The following is an 18437-nucleotide window of genomic DNA, read 5'->3' on the forward strand; positions in this document are numbered from 1 at the left end:
GCTAGTTGCAGCTGCGTTTACGTGCGGGTCGTGATGAATGGGCGGAGGGCGCCTCCTGCCGGCGAAAATTAAGATTGCATTTGAATTCAAACGTAACGTACAGCATGTGAATGGCATGACTGTCTGAATGCAAATAAACTCGGGCTTTTAAGTTTAAGATTATTAAATAGATTCAGCGTAATGTAACCTTTAACATAATCGAACTCATGTTAAAGGGAAATGTCAGTTTAGGCTCAGTGTTTAGACACTCCCTGTAATAAAAAAAAACAGTTTGTGTTTATGAGCATTTTAATAGGACAAAAGCAAGAAAACATTGTTTACAGTAGCAGAGTCATCTGTTCTCAGGGCTAACACCTTTCTAAACAAAAGGATCTGAAAACAACTGTAGGCACTGCCTAATTGAAGAGTATCTTATCAGCTAAAACAAACCAACTTAATTAAGGCAACAGTAATGTAGGCCTCCCGTCTCTTTGACAAGCAGAGCAGGTGTAAAGGTTGAATGACCCACTCACAGCTTTTTATACAAAAACTGGCATCTCAACAAATCTTGAAAAAACAAACAGGTGACAATTATTTCTTTACATTAGGATTGTGTCAAACGTTTAAGTGTGTACTGCATGGCGATGCTGTCTGTCCTCGCATGGAAAAATTGTGGCCGGTGTCACATTTGGCAGTGCCACTCTGCTACTCACAAAATAGGAGTTAACTGTAGAGTTGAAATGAAAAAGAAAGCAAGCACCCACAGTTAACAGTAGCATTTGTAGTTACATTGTATCAAACGGAGAGTTATTTACATGTGTCTAAAAGACTTGAGGCTGGCCAAAAGATATGAATGAAAAACGGAATGCCAAAAAACATTTGTCAAATCCAAGATGGGGGGAACTGTGCAATATTAATCTGCCTTTACAGAGAAGCAGCAGTGGCAAACAATCCCTGCGATAGATTTTAAGTTTTGTACAAATGAAACCGATTTCCATTTCTCAAAGAACTCTGGTTCATAACTTAGTAAAACTCAGACCTCGACAGTTTCTTTAAAAAATAAAAAAGACACATCTCTCAGTGATTCTGAGGAACTACAATGGAAGCCATTTGTAAAATCCAGGGGAAAAAAGGTCTTTAGAGTTTTGTCATTTACAGTTAACTTAAAAATGGTACGAGCCCAGGATCTCAGCCAGTTTTGGCTCCAACCAAGAGTGTAAAATACCTGCGTGGGTCAAATTGCTCCTCCCTGGATCTTGTGACCACATAAACCCTCCCCCAAAATAAATCCCTTTTACACTTCCAACAGAGGTCAATCCTCCCAATCAGATCCACATCCTAGTAAAAGTCTTAGTCCTGCCAAAAGAGGAGGTGGTGTCACACAGCCCCAATGAGCACATTAAAGCCAAACAAGGCAGACGGTCGACATATCTCCTGCCCTTCCCCCTTATCAGTGTGTGGGGTATCCAGTGGCTCCCATACCAGGCTGGTTGGCGAGCATACTCCCATTCAATCCCTGTGTAGGCTCCATTACCCCACCGTTACTGATGGCGCTCATGCCAGTCCACCCAGCATTGGCCGGTATGTGACTGCAAAAAGGGGGTAGAGAGACAAGACAGAGAGACAAAATGCCAGCAGGTTAGAAGAGATGAGACGAAAAGGGAGCCAAGGGGATCATATTAGGGCTACGAGAGTCTGGCTGGACAGGCTAGAATGAGGAGAGCAGATTAGAGTTTGCAAGGCAGACAAAGCAAAAAAAAAAAGAAAAAGATTAAAAACGGAAATTAGGGATGACAAAGGTGTCATTTGATTAAACATGGTGGACAAGCAGACGAGTAGCATACAAGCAAGCACGTTTTGGTTTTGCCAGCCAGCATAGATTACAAATTTCCACGAGATTATCCACACTATGAAAGATGAGTGCACCCCACCTCCCAATTGGCTCTAACAGAGCAAATATTACTGACTTCAGTGTGAATATGGATTTTTTGTTGTTGTTGCTAACTTCAAGCCAGGGGAGGTCCAGCCTCCAAGCAGGAAATGTGCTTGTACTGTACATTGAATACAACTATTATGCTACTCTCAAATGTATCAACGTCAAACCTTTGTATCCATGTTCACCAAGAATTTAGACTGTATATTGTCCAACAAATGGCTGTTTTATTTGGGGGGAGTGGGAGGGGGTACACAAAAATGTCACTGAACATTGACTTCAATCTGAATAGAACCTACAAACAAATTCCTGACATTCACATACAGTCTCAACGGTGCCTGTATTTATAGATGAAAAAATTAAGGGAAACAAAATGGGGCAGGGGGACACTGGCATTAAGTGATGATTGACAAAAACACCACATTTGGAATATTATAAAGGGAACACTTAATCATCACAGTTGCAAACCAAAGATATTGATAGCAGCAGTATTAATGCTTGGATGCCAATTTAAAATGTCAAATGGTAGACAGGGGAGTTGTCAGCAAGACAAGCCGTAGCGACTACACACCATTTATTTTTTCATTTAGAATTTTACGAGTGTCACTGGTAGTGTTATAGTAGTCCCTTGCAGCTCATTTAGGCCTCATGTTCCTCAAACCTGAAGCAAACAATGAACCTTCAACTGTAGGAGTGTTTGCGCTGCTGCCAAAGAGTATACATTTATTTCATACTTTTTAATCTTAGTTGGACTTGAAAGCAGCGTTACCTCCAAAGTTTGTGTCTTTTTCTTCTCGACAATCTACCTTTTAATATCTGTGGATATTTACAACTTGGATATTCAGATCAGCAACATCAAACATCTTGTGTGATTAGGTGTTCCCTGGTTGTAAGTAGTCTATATAAACAAAATGTAATAGACTACAATCCTTCAATGCAATTATAAAGCATCCCTTAGGTATGGAAATTCAAATTTAGCATTTCAATTCTTTAAAAGCACTTATTTCACCGTTTAGAAACTCTGGCAACTGAACTTAACAATTTAAATGGCAAAAAGTGAATTGCATCAATGGAATAAACCCTTGCTCACATGAAGTGAAATGCTCTGGGATGAAACATAGAAAACACACACACAAATAATAATAAAAATAAAATCAAACTTTGTCCATCCTGTCAAGATGGTCAAGATGAAGGACTGATGGAAAAAGTAGGTGGATGTGGAGTTGAGAGAGAGATAAGAGAGAAGTTTCACAGCTCCCCTCCAGTAGCCAGAGTTGGCTTGTGATGCCACAATCTTGGTGGTGCTGGAGTAGAAGTAGGTGGTGAAGGAGGGCCCTGTGCATGGCGTGCTACTTACTTGAAGCCCTGCTGGTTCCAGGCCTGACCATAGACACCGTAGGTGGGAACCTGCCACCCATTTGGGACATACTGGTTGATCTGAGGCCCATTGCCATACCACTGGCCCCACTGGTTGTAAGGCTGAGCTGCAGCAAAGCTAATCTTGTTCTGCTAAAGGGCAAAGAAGTACAAGGACAGGATTATTAGCATAGCTAGCGAGATGCCATCACAAACAAATCTTTTTTTAATCGATTAACCTGTTGATTATTCCATTGATTACTCTGTTAATTGATTGTTCTTTACATTATTTTCTATGCGGCTTTTATCCATCCATTTGTTGTCGACTTGACAACGGCAATTTACCTGAGGTACAGGCATTTGCTGCACCGGGTTCATCATGTCTGGGTTCTCTTTACCCCAGTAGCACTTGACTATGTGGCCCTCTAATGCAGTCCCATTCACAGACACAATAGCATGGGCTGCTGACTCATGGGAGTTGAACCTGGAGAAAAACAAGAATATATATATATATATAATTTTTTTTAAAGATGAGGGGGCAAAAAACAAACCCAATGCAGAATGATAACAGAAGTTCTGTCATAAAGTACCACTTTAACAAGTAAAATGTTTATTTTATAGCAAGTACATAAAACAAGGAACATTTCAAGTGTCTGGTTAAGTATGTAAGATGTACCCTTGATGGATTTATCCATGCTTTTGCACATACCTTACAAAGGAATAGCCTTTATCAGGGAAAACTCTGATTTCCATAATTTGCCCAAAAGGAGAGAAGGTCTGTCTCATTAGTTGTTCTGGAGGTCAAAAGGAGATAATTATTATCAAACAATTCTCAACATAAATGAGTACATCCCCATTGAAAAGTTTTTTTTAGTTACTCCATTTTTGACGACAATTGACCCACCAGTAGATAAATTTTTGTTTAAAATTAGAGTTCTCAAATTTAGGTGTGGCAAACTACAGAAGTAGCTTATCAAAATTACTAACAGAACGTTTTACCGACAAAGTCTTACAAAGCCGTCTATACAAGATAGTGGTCTGTGAGAGAGTGCACAGTAAATTATTATGGGAAGATTCTTATGCAACCTGTGCAAGGATTGGGGAGGTGAGTTAAGACAGGAAGGCAAGCGGTCTAAAAACAAAGAGGTACTTTTCTGTGTTGAGCAATCTTATCTGTCAAGATCATATTGTTGTACCTTCATGTATAAGAAGTAAAAGGCTTACTGTTAAAAATGCAGGTGTCCACAATAAAGTATAAACATTTCATGTTAATAGATGCTAAATAATTATTTTACCTTAAAGACGAAGACAAGTCAATTTTCTTTTTTCAAAATTTTCTATGCGGCCCCTTTATGGAGCCACAACACTGACAATAAGATTTGGTATTGGAAAAAAAAATTGTGGAAAAAGCTGCATTGACATTGAAACAAGTATTGGCATTGAAAAAGTTGTATTGAAAAATAAAATACAGACATTAAAAAAACACTTTTATTTAAGCATATTTTTTTGTATTATGAGTGTCAAGTGCCACAGGTTTTTAATTTCAACTCTCTGGTTTTCAGTTTCACTTCTCTTTTTTTCCCCACTTTCAACTTATTTTCAGTTTCACTTCTCTCTTTTTCCCACTTATAGGCAGTGTTTACCGTGGGCGGCGGGGCTTTGAGCACGAGAACACCTTCCAGCTTTTCAGGAGAGCGCGCTCTCTGTTGGCTAAAGGCAATACTCATGGATACAAGTTCACCAGGAACTCCTAAACCGCCTGTAAGCCACGAGGTTATATGTGGTTATATACGTTACTTGTGGCGTTAAAACCACCACGTTTGAAATTACTTTATGCATCATGTCATGCTAATTTAGCAAACGTGCTAACTGGTTTACTACAGAAACATTAAGACTGACGCCACAAGGTTATATGTAGAAAAAACACAGATTTACAGGCGATTTAGGAGTTCCTGGTAATATTGTATCCACGAGTATTGCCTTCAGCCAACAGAGGGCGCGCTCTCCTCTCTCATCTCCTGAAAAGCTGGAAGGCGTTCTTGCGCTCAAAGCCCCGCCCCCCACATTAAAACACTGCCAATAAGTGAAAACCTGCAGATTGGCATTGAAAAAGACATCAGAATACAAAAAAATATGCTTGAAAAAAATAGTGGGGGGTTTTTATGTCTGTATTTTATTTTACAACGCAAATACTTGTTTTACAATGCCAATACTTGTTTCAATGTCAATGCAGCTTTTTCCACAATGACATTTTTTTCCAATACCAAATCTTATTGTCATTGTTGTGGCTCCATACCCGTTAGTAAAAAAAAAAAAACAACAACAACAAAAAACAAATGGTATTCTGATGTGTTTGTAGAATATAAATTAAGCCGGAAAAAATCCACCCACTTTCATCCATCTGCTTGCTGTCGATTGACAATGATATCACAGTGCCTACAGATTCAGCGCATGAACGTCAAATGAGTAAACCCAGAACAACAGCCGTGATTGGTCACTTAAGCACAGATGTCATTTTCAGTTGACAGCAAGTTGTTCCAACTCCAATCTGAGACTATACAGTGTGTGTGCCTTCAATAATATGTAATCATGTAAAAAAAACTAACAAAGAGGGGTGTGAATTGCCCAGTATTTGGCGATTCGATCCGTATCACGATTCATAGGTCACGATTCGATACCGATTCACCCTGATAAAAATCTACAAGTCGATTATTGTGATTTTTATTTTACTCAAATTTAGAAAATACTAATCAGGAAATTTGTACATGTACACTGTAAGATTTGTATGCAAATGTATTTATCTGAAACTCCGGGCTTATAACTGTGAACCACTTTATTTAACAAACAGGTTGCAATCTGTTTCATGTTTAAACAGCATTGAAATAAAATATGAAAGCTTAATGTTCCATTAATAGAACATTCGTCCATGCTTAAAATGTAAACCCTAACACAAAGTAAGACAATTTGTTGAATATTTCCATCAAAATTGGTGTGTAAACATCGATTCGGCCGTATATTGAATCAATACGAGAATTGTGCGCTGTATTATTGCGATATATTGCCAAATCAATTTTTTTTTCGCGCCCCTAAAAAAAACAACAACACCAACAACAACAACCTCCCCACCCCCCAAAAAAGCTTGTGGCTATGTTGGCTTTGTCATTAACCCAAATGCTAGAGGCGTTTTCACCTGTCAGTCCTGTGCTGACGCCACCACAGTACACAGTGCAATTACTGGGGCTGGACTGGTTCACTACGTCATCAAAAGACAGGTGCTTGGAGTTACCTGCTAAGAAGAATCAGACGACACTGCTGTTCATACAAGAAACAACTAATATGTGCAAGAAAAAGATGCACATTTATAATCACACACTTTCATAGGTGGTTTTTGGTGCAGGGGGCTTTCTTGTGGCCCAGTTAGTTCGGATTTGCCTGCCTCCTAACCATTGGCCTCCCATCTGCTGAATGGCGTTCTCTGCTTCCTGGAATAATAAAAAAAGGGGAAAGAATGTTGCCATGTCACATCTAACTAGATTGCATTGGTGCTAATACATCAGAGTTAATGCCCAACGAGGTGTACAATTATTAGGGATACGGTTGCACAATATCGGAAAAATACAGTCATCGCGATAATGGCACATGCAATATACTCATCGCAGATATGCGACAAATTCATATTTGTGGTCAGAATAGAAAGCTTAACAACCCTATTTAAATGTTCAAAATTTCTCTGCAACATAAAAAGGGTTTGGGAGAATAAAGAGAGGGTTTGCGAGTGTAGCAGGCTGCCGAAAAAGCAACACTCGCTACATGCGTGCACCCTCGCAAGCCTGCGCAGCTCAGTGAGATATGAGCTTTATGAACCGGATTAGGATATGTGTCTTTTATACAGAAGTTGTTTGGCTACAAAAGTGTAGAGAAATTCACCGCTGGTGATGTGCAGTCTGAGACCATTTCAGTCCCTCTAGGATTTGGCAGGCATTTTCTATGATTGCTGTGGGCTAAAATGCTAATAGCTTACAAACTGAAAAGCTCATGGAGCAAGTTATTGGAAACTTGGAAAAGTGGAAATGATTTCTTAAAATGAAAATAAAGTTGCGAGCAGCGTGGGAGCGCTGGATGACAGTCGGCAAACACACTTTCACCAAACTGGGAGCCACCGTATTTGAATGGATTGTGAACGCCTAGGCTAAGGTGGCTGCTAGCGCTATCGTTCGAGCATTCGCAAAAGCCGGCATCATTGCTGAAGAGCCGCACGGCAACGATAATGACGAGGGGGATCCTTGCATGCTTGATTGACAAATTGTCCAGCTGTTCAATTAGGATACAGATGAAGACTTTTGGCGCTTTTCCACCGGACCGGTTCCACACCAAAGCGGCATTTTTTGTCCCCGGATGTTCGCGTCTCCATGGGACTTAATCGGGGCCGAGCGGTTACAACGGAACCACTTTTCAGAACCGTCTCGGAGCGGGATGGGAATTGATACGATTTTTACTATTCAGATTCCGTTTGATTCTGCTTAACGATTCGATTCTTTATCAAGTCTTTTTGGGGAGAAAAAAGGTGAATAAACATAGATTAGCATCCCCCTTTTTTTTATCTGTTAGTTGTATCTGTAAACAAGAGACATGTTTAAGTAACATTGAATTTTAAAAGGTCCACATTTGAGGACTCCTCAATGGGGTACGATGGGATCCCCAGAAAAAAAAGAAAATTGTTTTATGATCTTCTGTAGAAATTTACAAAATACAACCTAGATTATTTTGTGACAAAAATGTCCAACTGCAGTAACATTTCAACACTCATGAAATGAGCACTCAAAAACTCCTCCTCCCTGCCTCAGTCAAAACAGACGCAGCCAGTAGACTGGTATGTGACTCCCGTGAGTTGCCTTGCCTATGAGCGGTCAGACTCAGAATGTTTGGAAGTAGCAAATGTTGCTTTTAAGTCATGGTTCGTTCTGTACGTCTTTGCATGTTTTGCAACCTTGAATGAACCCTGATAAAAAAACAACAGCAAAACACTCGCGTTTACCCCCGTAAGCCAGCGCCGTTGAGTGAGATACGCGCTTTAACATTCGGGGCGCTCACAATTCCACAAACATGACAGACAGTCATCGCATGCTGTGGGTGCAAATGCTCTTGCATAGTGGTAGTATTTCCTCCCATAGACGAAATATCCAATTTGCAAATATGGCAAGTTGCCCTGTTGTTAACTTTTCTTGGAATATGTCAACAAACTTTCGAGCGTGGTTGTTGTTTGTTGCTCATCGGGCACGGAAATGTTGCGCGCGTGGTGACGTCATCGTCCCGCATGGAACCGATAAAGGAATCGTTGGCAAAAACGGCAAACGATGCCAAGGAATTGAAACACTGGTAGCCGGTTCTTAACAAGAACCGGTTTTCGATTTCATCCCTAGTCGGAGGTGGTTTTGCAGCGCCGGCCATCTGCGGCCGAGCAGGGCCGTGTCGTCGCTGTCATCTGATTGGCCGACAGCAACGCGAAGCGGGGCACGAGGCGCCTGCCGGTCTTTGCCAAAGTCATAAGAATACAGTTTATACAATAAATATAATAATGTTTTAAGAGTATGGTGATACTGTATATCTTCAGTTTATAATTATACACATTTAAAGACATGTTTAATGATTTATTTACATCAGAAAACTGCCCAACTCTAGAGTTAACATGCATCATTCACATGCAAATTTTATAGATCTACGTAACGTTTCTGGCCTTAATTTGTTTCGTGCTCCTGACAGACCTTATCTCTATCACCTCCGTGAGTGTGATTTGTCGAGACTGCATATTTCTTTCAATACTTTCCACGTGTACAGCACTTGTGAAATGCTTGTCAAAGTATGACTCTTTTTTTTTATATTCTATGATTACATTGCATTTGGAACATAATAGTTCACCCCCGCTGTCGTGCAGAAGGTCCAGATACTGATTTGCACGGTCATTTGCCGTGATTTTCGCATTTTCTCTGCTGTCAATGTCAACATTCACTAGCATAGATATCTCTGTTCGCTAGCGTCTAAAACAGGATGTGACGTGTAGCTTTCTTTGTAAGTTCATCTTCGATGTGGGAGGGTTTTCTTCTTCATGACTTATTTCTTCTTCTTGAGTTAGCTACTACTACCATTTCAAGTAGACCTCCCACGGAGCCATCTCAGACTAAATAACCCAAAACTGAAGTGAAAGATGCCTTTTTTAAATATAGATTTTCTTGATTTTGCATTAATAGTGATTGCAACTTCACAAAATCCTGGAGGGATTTGGTTTGCATTTTGAATAATTTAATACTGCCACTTGTAAACCTATTAAATTATGTCTCATTGTTTTTTCCCCCCACTTTAATACTATTGAATTTTTTTTAATCACTATGTAATTTTGAGCCCGTTTCGACCATGCCAAATGTGCAACACCAATCTTTAAAAATGAAAAAACTTACCCATTTGTTGAAGAAAGACACAAAGCCATATCCTTTAGATTTCCCTGTAGCCATATCTTTCACAACACGTGCATCTCTGTAGACAAAAAGACCAATCTCAGAAACAATGCTCAGATGCACCAAGATTAAACCCAATTAGCTCTTTTTGCTTTGAGATTGATGAGAAAAGAACTTGGGCCCATCCGATTAATCGGGCGCCGATTATAATGGGCCAAACATCGGCCAAAACTATCAGCCAATTTGGCCAAATGGTCGATTATTTTTCCCTTAAAACGTTATCGAAGAAAACCAAAGTTTCCGACGCTGTGAAAGTACCCTGAGTGCACCAATTTGTTTGCGAAAGCATTAGCAACTAACACGTGTGTAGCATATGTTATTCTGGTTATTCTGTTGTCCCCAAGCGTTCTTTAAGATGTTTAATGACACCACAGTTCGAGTTGACTATAAAACTAATATATATTATATTTAAATACAAAACTTCCTTTTTGCTTCATTTTTGAAACATCACTAGCCTAGCGCTAATGCTAAAATCGAAGGGAGGATCCCATTCAAATGCTAACAGGAAGTTTGCATCAACTTCGGGAGTGTTTTTCCTTTAAATAACTAATATCTACAAACAAATGTGGGAACACATACCCACGGGTAAGAGAACACTTCGCAAAGGCACAAATTCTTCCCAATGTGTGAAAAATTAGTTATTTTAATATAATTCAATCGCAACTTTTTTCTGTAGTCACTTTAAGCGTGTATAACATGGATGAATGGCACCACACTGCCCCAGGAGGCGAAAATATATATCTTATGCATTAAATATATTTTTTTAAATGACCGGCAGATTCATCGGTAATCTGTATTTTTTTCCTGCCAAAAATCAGTATCGGCCTCAAAAAGTGCATATCGGTCAGGCCCTAGAAATAACCTGATCTCTTAAGCAGCCACCTGTATTTTCTTCCATCGCCAGTAGTTTAATGTAATACTGTAATCATCCATCCATCAATTTTCCGAACCGGATATCATGTTATTATATATTACTTACGATATTCTGCCAAACGGTCCAAAGGCAGCTTTGACGTCTTCTGTAGATATTTCTGGACTGAGGTCTCCAACAAAGACATGAAAGTGATCTTTGGAGGTGGGGGTATACAAAAAAACACAATCAGAAATGTTCATGTTCAAAATTAATATTGTTTGCTGATACAGATTGGAATCATACACAAGGAACACACTGTGGAGTTTCAACTGACATGGCTGTGAAAGAGCTTATTCCCTGAATCAATTTATTCTATAAGAAAACTAGTGCATGTTCATTTTATTACTGAAACAATACATTTAATAAAATGTTGGGATTCTTTGGGCAGCTGTCATTGCACAACCATGTGGAGTCCAGTAGCGTATTTTCTTAGGAGGAACGGGGGGGACACTTCAAGGTGCATCCAAGACACACCACAAGTGACTTTTATATTACAGATTTGATGCCAGACATGCAAATCTTTTTTCAGTCAGAGCTGCTTTTAAGCAGACCTTCATGAATTTGTGCCTGAACTCTGTTATGACATCTTGTGCACCGGCCAAAATTTATTTGAATATGTTGCTCATCAACAGTTTCCATTGCATCAAAAATTCCTATTAAAATGATCACAAAAAAGGATGTGACTTCCTCCAAATTACATAATTGCCCTTAGAGGATTAAGTAAGTACCGTACCGTAACTTTGAGAAACGACTCACTCATTCTACGCACCGCAAAAATCGCACTTCAAAAGCAGATTTTCCTTTGTACTCATATTACACATTTGCCTGATTTGCTGGTGTCCAGACAAAAAGATGGAATTATTATCTGAATAGTAATTTGATAGATTGAGATTTCTTGTGCTCAGACACATATTTTGTTGTGCAAAGAGCAATTATTTTACCTTGCTAACAATTTTGGCTGCCAACACTAGCACCTTGGGAGGAGCTGTCACAACTCTCGCGTGATCACACAAAATCGGAAAACTGCAGAATGCCTCGGATATGCATCAATATAACGTAACATTCGACATAAAAAAAACGTACTGGAATGACGGCACACTTTTTTCACCATCCCTAAGCACCGGTAAACATCTATACAATGTGGCAATGTTATTTCACTTGTAGTCATGAATGCACCCTCCACTAGGGATGCTCGATTATGAAGATAATATTCAACACTATTATTTTGGCAACAACTGAAATCACAATTATTTTTTGGGTAAAAAACAAGAAAATATTAAGACAAATAAAAACAATTGAAACACTATTATGCACGTTTCAATTTATTTACAATTAGTCATTTTAAAATTTATAATAAAATAAAAGGTGCAAATGTATAAATTTAAAAAACTCAAACAACTCAAAATTAGTATTAACTGTCTTTTCTTACAATTATGCTGATTTTGTAATTGTGGAGTGTACTAATTGAATTTGTAATTGAATTTCGATTAATTGCACTTTTGTTAATTATATTTTGCAAAAACATGCGTTCTGCTCAAGAAATTACAGTGACTATCTGAAACTGAGGGAGAAAATACTTGTTGTAGCACATTGCGATCTGTAGAGTGATATTGACACAAATCATTTGAACGAGTTGCAAATAAAACTGAGCTTCATGTTCTGTACACAGAATATAACATGATCCATTAAATAACTTGTACTTACTACTCGTGTCTTTTTTCTGGCTTGTTGGCGTAGTGGCCCAGTTGACTTTGACTTCCTGCAGAGGGACAAATAAAAGGCCAGGTGGGGTGGGATTTACAACAAGAGACCTGTGATGGAATCACACCAGTTGACCTTTTGACATTCTGACCAATGAGTAGACATGGCATGATCACACCAATGTGTGACCACTGCTTTAAACTAGCCTTCAAGGTTTTAGGTCACACAATTTTAGAGTCGTGACAGCAATACAATATACAGTTAACTCTGAAAACTTCCAATCTTGGTCTAAAATTAATTTTGTTTTTTTACTCATTCATTGCCATTGACAGCTAAATAGTTCAAAATTTATTTTAAACTATTTCTATTAGTTAAAAAAAATCCACTTTTGTTAACAAGAGTATGAAAACCTAGAATTGTTGTATTGTTCATTTAGAACAGATATAAAATGTGTGATTAATCATGAGTTAACTAGTGAAGTCATGCGATTAATTAAGATTAAATGTTTTAATCGCCTGACGCCCCGAATTTTTAATAATCTTTTATCTTTTTTTTAATAGCACCATCGAGAAATAAAGTGCCCATAAAACATTGGTTCAGTAAATCAGGATGGAACCATAACCCAACTGATTCTAACTACAAAAAACAATCTGGGATATTCAACATTATGAGGCACAAACATCATCCATGGAAGGACGGACTGTAAATTTGTCTTCACTGTTAAGATCTATGAAAGATAAGACTTTCCGAAGAATGAACCCGAAAAGCGGTACGGTGGCCGACTAATCAGCAGCACATTTGAGGTCATGGGCTCTGGCCTTCCTGTGTGGAGTTTGCGTGCCTTATGTGGTTTTGTACAGGTACTCCAGTTTCCTCCAATTATATTTAAAATAAACATGGTAGGTTCATTGAGGAAGATAGCGTCTATAGGTGTGAATAGGTAATTTCTCTACGTGTGAAGTAAATGAGTTCCCTTTCTATTAAGTGCTAAATCCAACCGTCAGCACGTGCTGAAGTCAGTCAATTTTAAGTAACACAATAAAATATCTTATACAAACAAGGAAGTCTGCGGGTCAACTGAAATGCATGCACTCCATCCAGCATTACATTAGTTTGTTTTTGTTTTTTTAAAAGACACTACATTTACCTTTATAAACAACAATAGTGAAGGTTAATGTAAACATTATCAACATTACTGCTTTGGGGTAGCATCTTTACACGGGCCGCAAATATGCTTTCTACATGACTGCTAGGGGAGCATGGATGGCAACAACGTTGCACATTACACTGCATTACGTGTGGCACAGCGCGACTGATGCAGTAAGAGCATGACACAGTGAGTAGCTGACATGATAATTTGTGTTGTTCCAATACCGCTTTTTGGGCACTGTCACCCAGTTTTGCCGTACACCAATAAATATCGACTTTTATCGATACTACATTGTAGCAGAGTACATCCTTTGAAAATAACAAATGAGTTTTAGTAGCAGATATTTTTTCCTCTGAATGCTGACTTTGTGTTTTATCCTTTTTTTTTTTTGTTGCTTTGATTAAAAAAAAAGATCAATAAATATCGAAATACTGATTTGAAACACTATTTTGTGACACATTTTTTTAGCCCTATCACGCAGCCTTAATCGACACTGCATATTAGCTGTGAAATATCTAGTATGGCAGGTCCCTCATGTGTGTGTGTGTGTGTGTGTGTGTGTGTGTGTGTTTAAAAACTGTCAAGTTCAAGGTTAAACACCAATCCCACCCAATATACACTCACCCTGTAGTTACGATAGCTTACCTTACCCATTATTTTCCTTCCATTCATGGCTGCCAATGAGGCAGCAGCATGCCTGTGGTCATAGAACTCCACAAAGCAGTAGGGATCATTTCCAGCTGTCTGTAAATTGCAAAACAAGACTGATATTAAGTCTAAACAATAGTATCACTGTCACAGACACGATAGTGTCATGTAGTTTGTGGTGTTATGGCCCAAGATAAACAATACACGTAAATCAGTAAAATACACCAGCAGTTGAAGACCTTCATAAGCCACAACCTAAACACACACATAGACAAAATTGCTGGTACCCCTCCTTTTAAAGAAAAAAACAACATTGGTCACACAAATAACTAATCTGCAAAAATAATACATATAAATGTAATCAAATTTAACAAATGAAAATTACTTTTGAAAAGTGGTTAAACAGAATTATTGGATTAAAAAAACTTGTGAAACATGCTGGGACAAAAATGATGGCACCCTCACTGCCCCTAGTCCTAGAACATATAGAAAATAATTTGGACATCAACACATAGAATCATAGGTGTCTTCAAACATGATTTAAAGAGTGACAAGTTGTTGGTGTGCTGTTTAACATGGTGTAGAGCACAGAAACAAGAAACTCAAAGAGAGTTGTCTAAGGAGATTAGAAAGAAAATTCTAGACAAACAACGTTAAATGTGGCAACAAGACCATCTACAAGCAATTTGATGTTGCTGTAACTATATTGCACATTTTATTCAGAAATGCAATGCTATGCTCAGACCGGACACGAAATATCGCGTAGCCCCACGTCTCGCGTGCTTATGTTCGCGGGGGAACTACCTGGGGTCTGCTTCGAGCGTAGAAGAGGAGGGGCTCCGGGCTCTTGTTTGACAGTTCAACAAGTTATAAACAAGTCGATACACTCACTAGAAACATCAACTTCCTCACTCCCCATTCTCCATGAATGCCCCTTTTTGGTGGATCAAGTTGGCTCTAAAACCCCAAATGACCGGAGCCATGACATCACCATCTTCTGATTGGCCGATAGATCTAGGCATTTCTTAAGCGATGCAGCAAGGAACTCCGCTGACCGCTGCACACACCCATTTCCTGGTTTTAAAGCCAACAACAGACAGAACCGTCTGCAGGTGCCTACACATAATTATATTTTATACTGTCGTGGCTGGGTTGCGTAAGAAGGGCATTCGGCGTACCAAAAACTACCAGACATATCATTAGACTTACTCACTGTAGCGAAGTTGAACAAGAACAACAGCACGTATGGCCAACTGGTTACGGTCAACATCTGCCACCTTGGTGACACAAAGCTACAAAATTGCACTATTTCATCCATGGTACATATGAAGTTGTAAATATGGTTAAGTATTGTTGTAAAACAACATATTTGTACTGTACATTTTGTGTTTTTGTTAGATGGCAGCTGGCGGGCTGTGGCATTCTGTAATCTGTAATGGAAAAGCAGCAAAGGAAGACACTCTTAGTTTTGCGCCTGCTTTGCTATATCTGTTACACTAGGGTAGGGCTGTGCAATCAATCGAAATTCAATCACGATTTCGATTATTACTCTCCACGATCACAAAATTAGCATAATCGTACAAAAACAATTATTAATACTGAGTCCTCGTCATTTCTGCCCGGATACCCGCTGAGATAGTCGTAGTCAAGCTAATGGCGGTATGCATGACATTGTATTGTACGCCGCCTGTTGCCACCATTTAGCGGCGACTGTTAGCTAACAGCGAGCTACCAGCAGCAAGCTAGCCGCGCTAGCTAGCAGCGGTAAAGTGCTCCAGCAGTCTCATTTATTTTCAAATGTGCAAATACTACAGCCCGTACTAGACAGCTGGGGTAGAGTTTCAGAGGAAAATAGTTTGCAGACAAGCACAGTTTAAGTAAAAATAGATACATAAATAGTTGATCATCTAAAAATGAAAACCAGTTGGTTGTTAATTATTACATGCAAATGTGTTTTCTGTCTTCTATATTTATAATTGCTCTTTAACCAAAAAAGTATATATATATACACACACACACACACACACAGGTATATTTTTATTTCTATCCAAATTTGCTAGAATTTTTAGTAGGATATCCGAATACCAAAATATTCAATAGCTGCAACCCTAATGATATTAATTTTGAGTTGTTTTGAGGCACGCCCACACGAGTTATTTCACCAAAACTAGCTTGCCACACGCTGCGCCCCAACTTCAAATTTTTGCAAATAATACAATATATATTATTATAAATTCTGTATGGTCTGAAAGGAACTCACATAAATATAGTGTTTCAAATAATTTTATTTGTCTTAATATTTTCAAATGTTTAAACATTTTCTTGTTTTGAACCAAAAGATAATAGTTTTGAATAATTGTGATTACAATTTTTTACATAATCGAGCAGCCCTACACTAGGGTGTCTTGAATTAACGTATTCCAGAAAGATATTCTCAGTCACGGGCAAGATAATGACACAAAACACATGGGTAAAAAAAGAAAGAAAAAAAAGGTACACAAGAACAGCTGAGATCAACACATTGGACTATTCTTACCTTCTGTGGGCCCCGATAAAATCCTATTAGACATCGTTGGAAAAAGCTGAAACATGCTATCTGGACTAAGAACCTTTCAAACCTGAAACACTTAAGAGCAGTTTGCTAATGCAGAGTGGGCCAAACTATATGCAGAGAGGTGCAGAAGTGTCACTGTAAGTTTCAAAAAATGCTTGATTGCAGTGATTGCCTCAAAAGATTGTGGAATTACATTTTAAGTTATGGGCCCCATTTTTTTAAAAATATATAATTCTGTTGAACTACACTTCATATGCAATGTCTTACTGTCATTGGTTAATTTGCATTAAACGTCTATACATCATTTTGTCGGATTCATGTTTTTTTGTCACCACTGTGGGTTTTTCTTTTAATAACAACGGTGATCAACAATTTTGTCCACGTGTGTACCCAACAGTGCTGATGTAATGGACCACCACTATCAAAACAAGACACTCACATCAAAAATCATTTTACAGCTTTTGCAGGGTCCTATCTGTTGGAAGACCTGCAGAATGAGGGGCTCCGTTACATCCCTGGACAAATTCCCCACATACCTACAAGAAAAGTTAAAAGGTGGCGAAATCAAGTGTTTGTCAAACAGGAAGTAGCATGCAAACAAAGGCTAGGAACAGGGCTAGCTTTTAGTAAACACGAACTGAATGCCGCGACGTGGGAAAATATCATCTCAAACGGTAATAATGATGCCATTTTGTACCATCCCGATCATGGAAGCAAGGTCGCCCCTTTACGTGAGTTGTCCCGGGTTGTCTTACGAGCGTTGACGTGGCTTGGCTTTCAGCTACCTTAGGATAGCTGAAACGGGCCTCATGCTAAGGTAGTTGACAACTATCGTCACTGAAAATTAATCAAAATACAATACTTAGAAAAAATATGCTTGTGGACAGTCGAGTAATTAAAAACGCTCTGTTAATTACGATGTAAACCAACTGAAATCGAAAATACAACGCTCATTACGCAAGCTAATATCAGCTAGCCTTCGCTAGCCAGTTTCATGTGCAAAACCTCGACTCCGGTGCCTCATACTGCTTAAGACAACGTTTTCTTCATTCGCGCATGGTATATCACAATGTACATGTTAACGCCATGAAAATGTAATGCAAGTAAAATAACGACTGTGCTTGAATCCCGGTGTCGCAAATCCGAACTCAAAACGTGGAGACGTTTCAGACGCGCCATAGCAGCATTCCCATTCCAGGAGATAGACGAGGCCGTTGTACTCACAATGTTCTTGGTTGGTCGTCGTCCATCATCAAGGTTTAGTGGTCGCGTCCCTGAGAGGTCCTTAAATCAGTGACATACAAATTGTTTTTGTTGACCTCTGCGACTGAAGGGGAAAGAAAGTCTGAAGCGCCAAAGCTATCCAAAAAATGTCAGCGGTTGCCTCGGCTCGCGGACGCAGCACATTCAGACAGCCTCCGTCTGATGCAAACAATAGGAAGTTGAAGATGGCGGAAGAGCGGCGTCAGCAGCGTCAACCTGCGCGCTCTGGTGAAACGAAATCAAGCGTACACGTGCGCATGCACCGAGATGACATTAAGACAAATCAAGCGCTCCCACACTAAAAACAGCTCCCAACACATGGACGGCATCAACAACTCAACCGTAACAAACTGTAACTTTAATTGCAAGATTATGTTTTGACTAAGGCAATTTTGGATTACGTGATTTCTTAAACTGCAAAGCCGAATGAT

The 18437-nt window shown here is 39.1% G+C and overlaps 1 protein-coding gene across 5 annotated transcripts; it reads right to left on the reverse strand.

Moving 5' to 3' along the window:
- Positions 1 to 269: 269 nt before the first annotated feature.
- Positions 270 to 18226, reverse strand: LOC147174212 (cytotoxic granule associated RNA binding protein TIA1-like). Of its 5 annotated transcripts, none has more exons than XM_086075903.1 (12): positions 17968 to 18226; positions 17183 to 17279; positions 14187 to 14285; positions 12395 to 12449; positions 10757 to 10844; positions 9721 to 9796; positions 6642 to 6750; positions 6459 to 6554; positions 3978 to 4062; positions 3614 to 3752; positions 3270 to 3418; positions 270 to 1568 (listed from the first exon to the last, which is right to left on the reverse strand). In XM_086075903.1, the coding sequence occupies exons 1-12, from the start codon at positions 17994 to 17996 to the stop codon at positions 1430 to 1432; spliced, it is 1161 nt and encodes a 386-aa protein (XP_085932029.1). In that variant the 5' UTR covers positions 17997 to 18226; the 3' UTR covers positions 270 to 1429. The 5 variants fall into 5 exon arrangements, with proteins under 5 accessions (XP_085932029.1, XP_085932031.1, XP_085932027.1 ...); XM_086075901.1 differs by having other exon boundaries at positions 271 to 1568; positions 6459 to 6557; positions 17968 to 18225; XM_086075902.1 differs by having other exon boundaries at positions 272 to 1568; positions 3270 to 3421; positions 17968 to 18224.
- Between the last annotated feature and the right edge of the window lie 211 nt (positions 18227 to 18437).

Source organism: Leptonotus elevatus, chromosome 5 (assembly GCF_054856555.1).
Source record: "Leptonotus elevatus isolate MCC_2025b chromosome 5, RoL_Lele_1.0, whole genome shotgun sequence".
Classification (NCBI taxonomy): domain Eukaryota; kingdom Metazoa; phylum Chordata; class Actinopteri; order Syngnathiformes; family Syngnathidae; genus Leptonotus; species Leptonotus elevatus.

What these genes read in the sequence shown, in the direction of transcription:
- LOC147174212 (XM_086075900.1), bottom strand. Translation starts at nt 17,996, where the DNA reads ATGATGGACGACGACCAACCAAGAACATT. An exon ending in TGTCTTTCTTCAACAAATGG is followed by an intron (nt 6,751 to 9,720) that starts GTAAGTTTTTTC and finishes TTATTATTCCAG; the next exon opens with GAAGCAGAGAACGCCATTCA. An exon ending in AGCAAATGCCTGTACCTCAG is followed by an intron (nt 3,422 to 3,613) that starts GTAAATTGCCGT and finishes TTTGCCCTTTAG; the next exon opens with CAGAACAAGATTAGCTTTGC.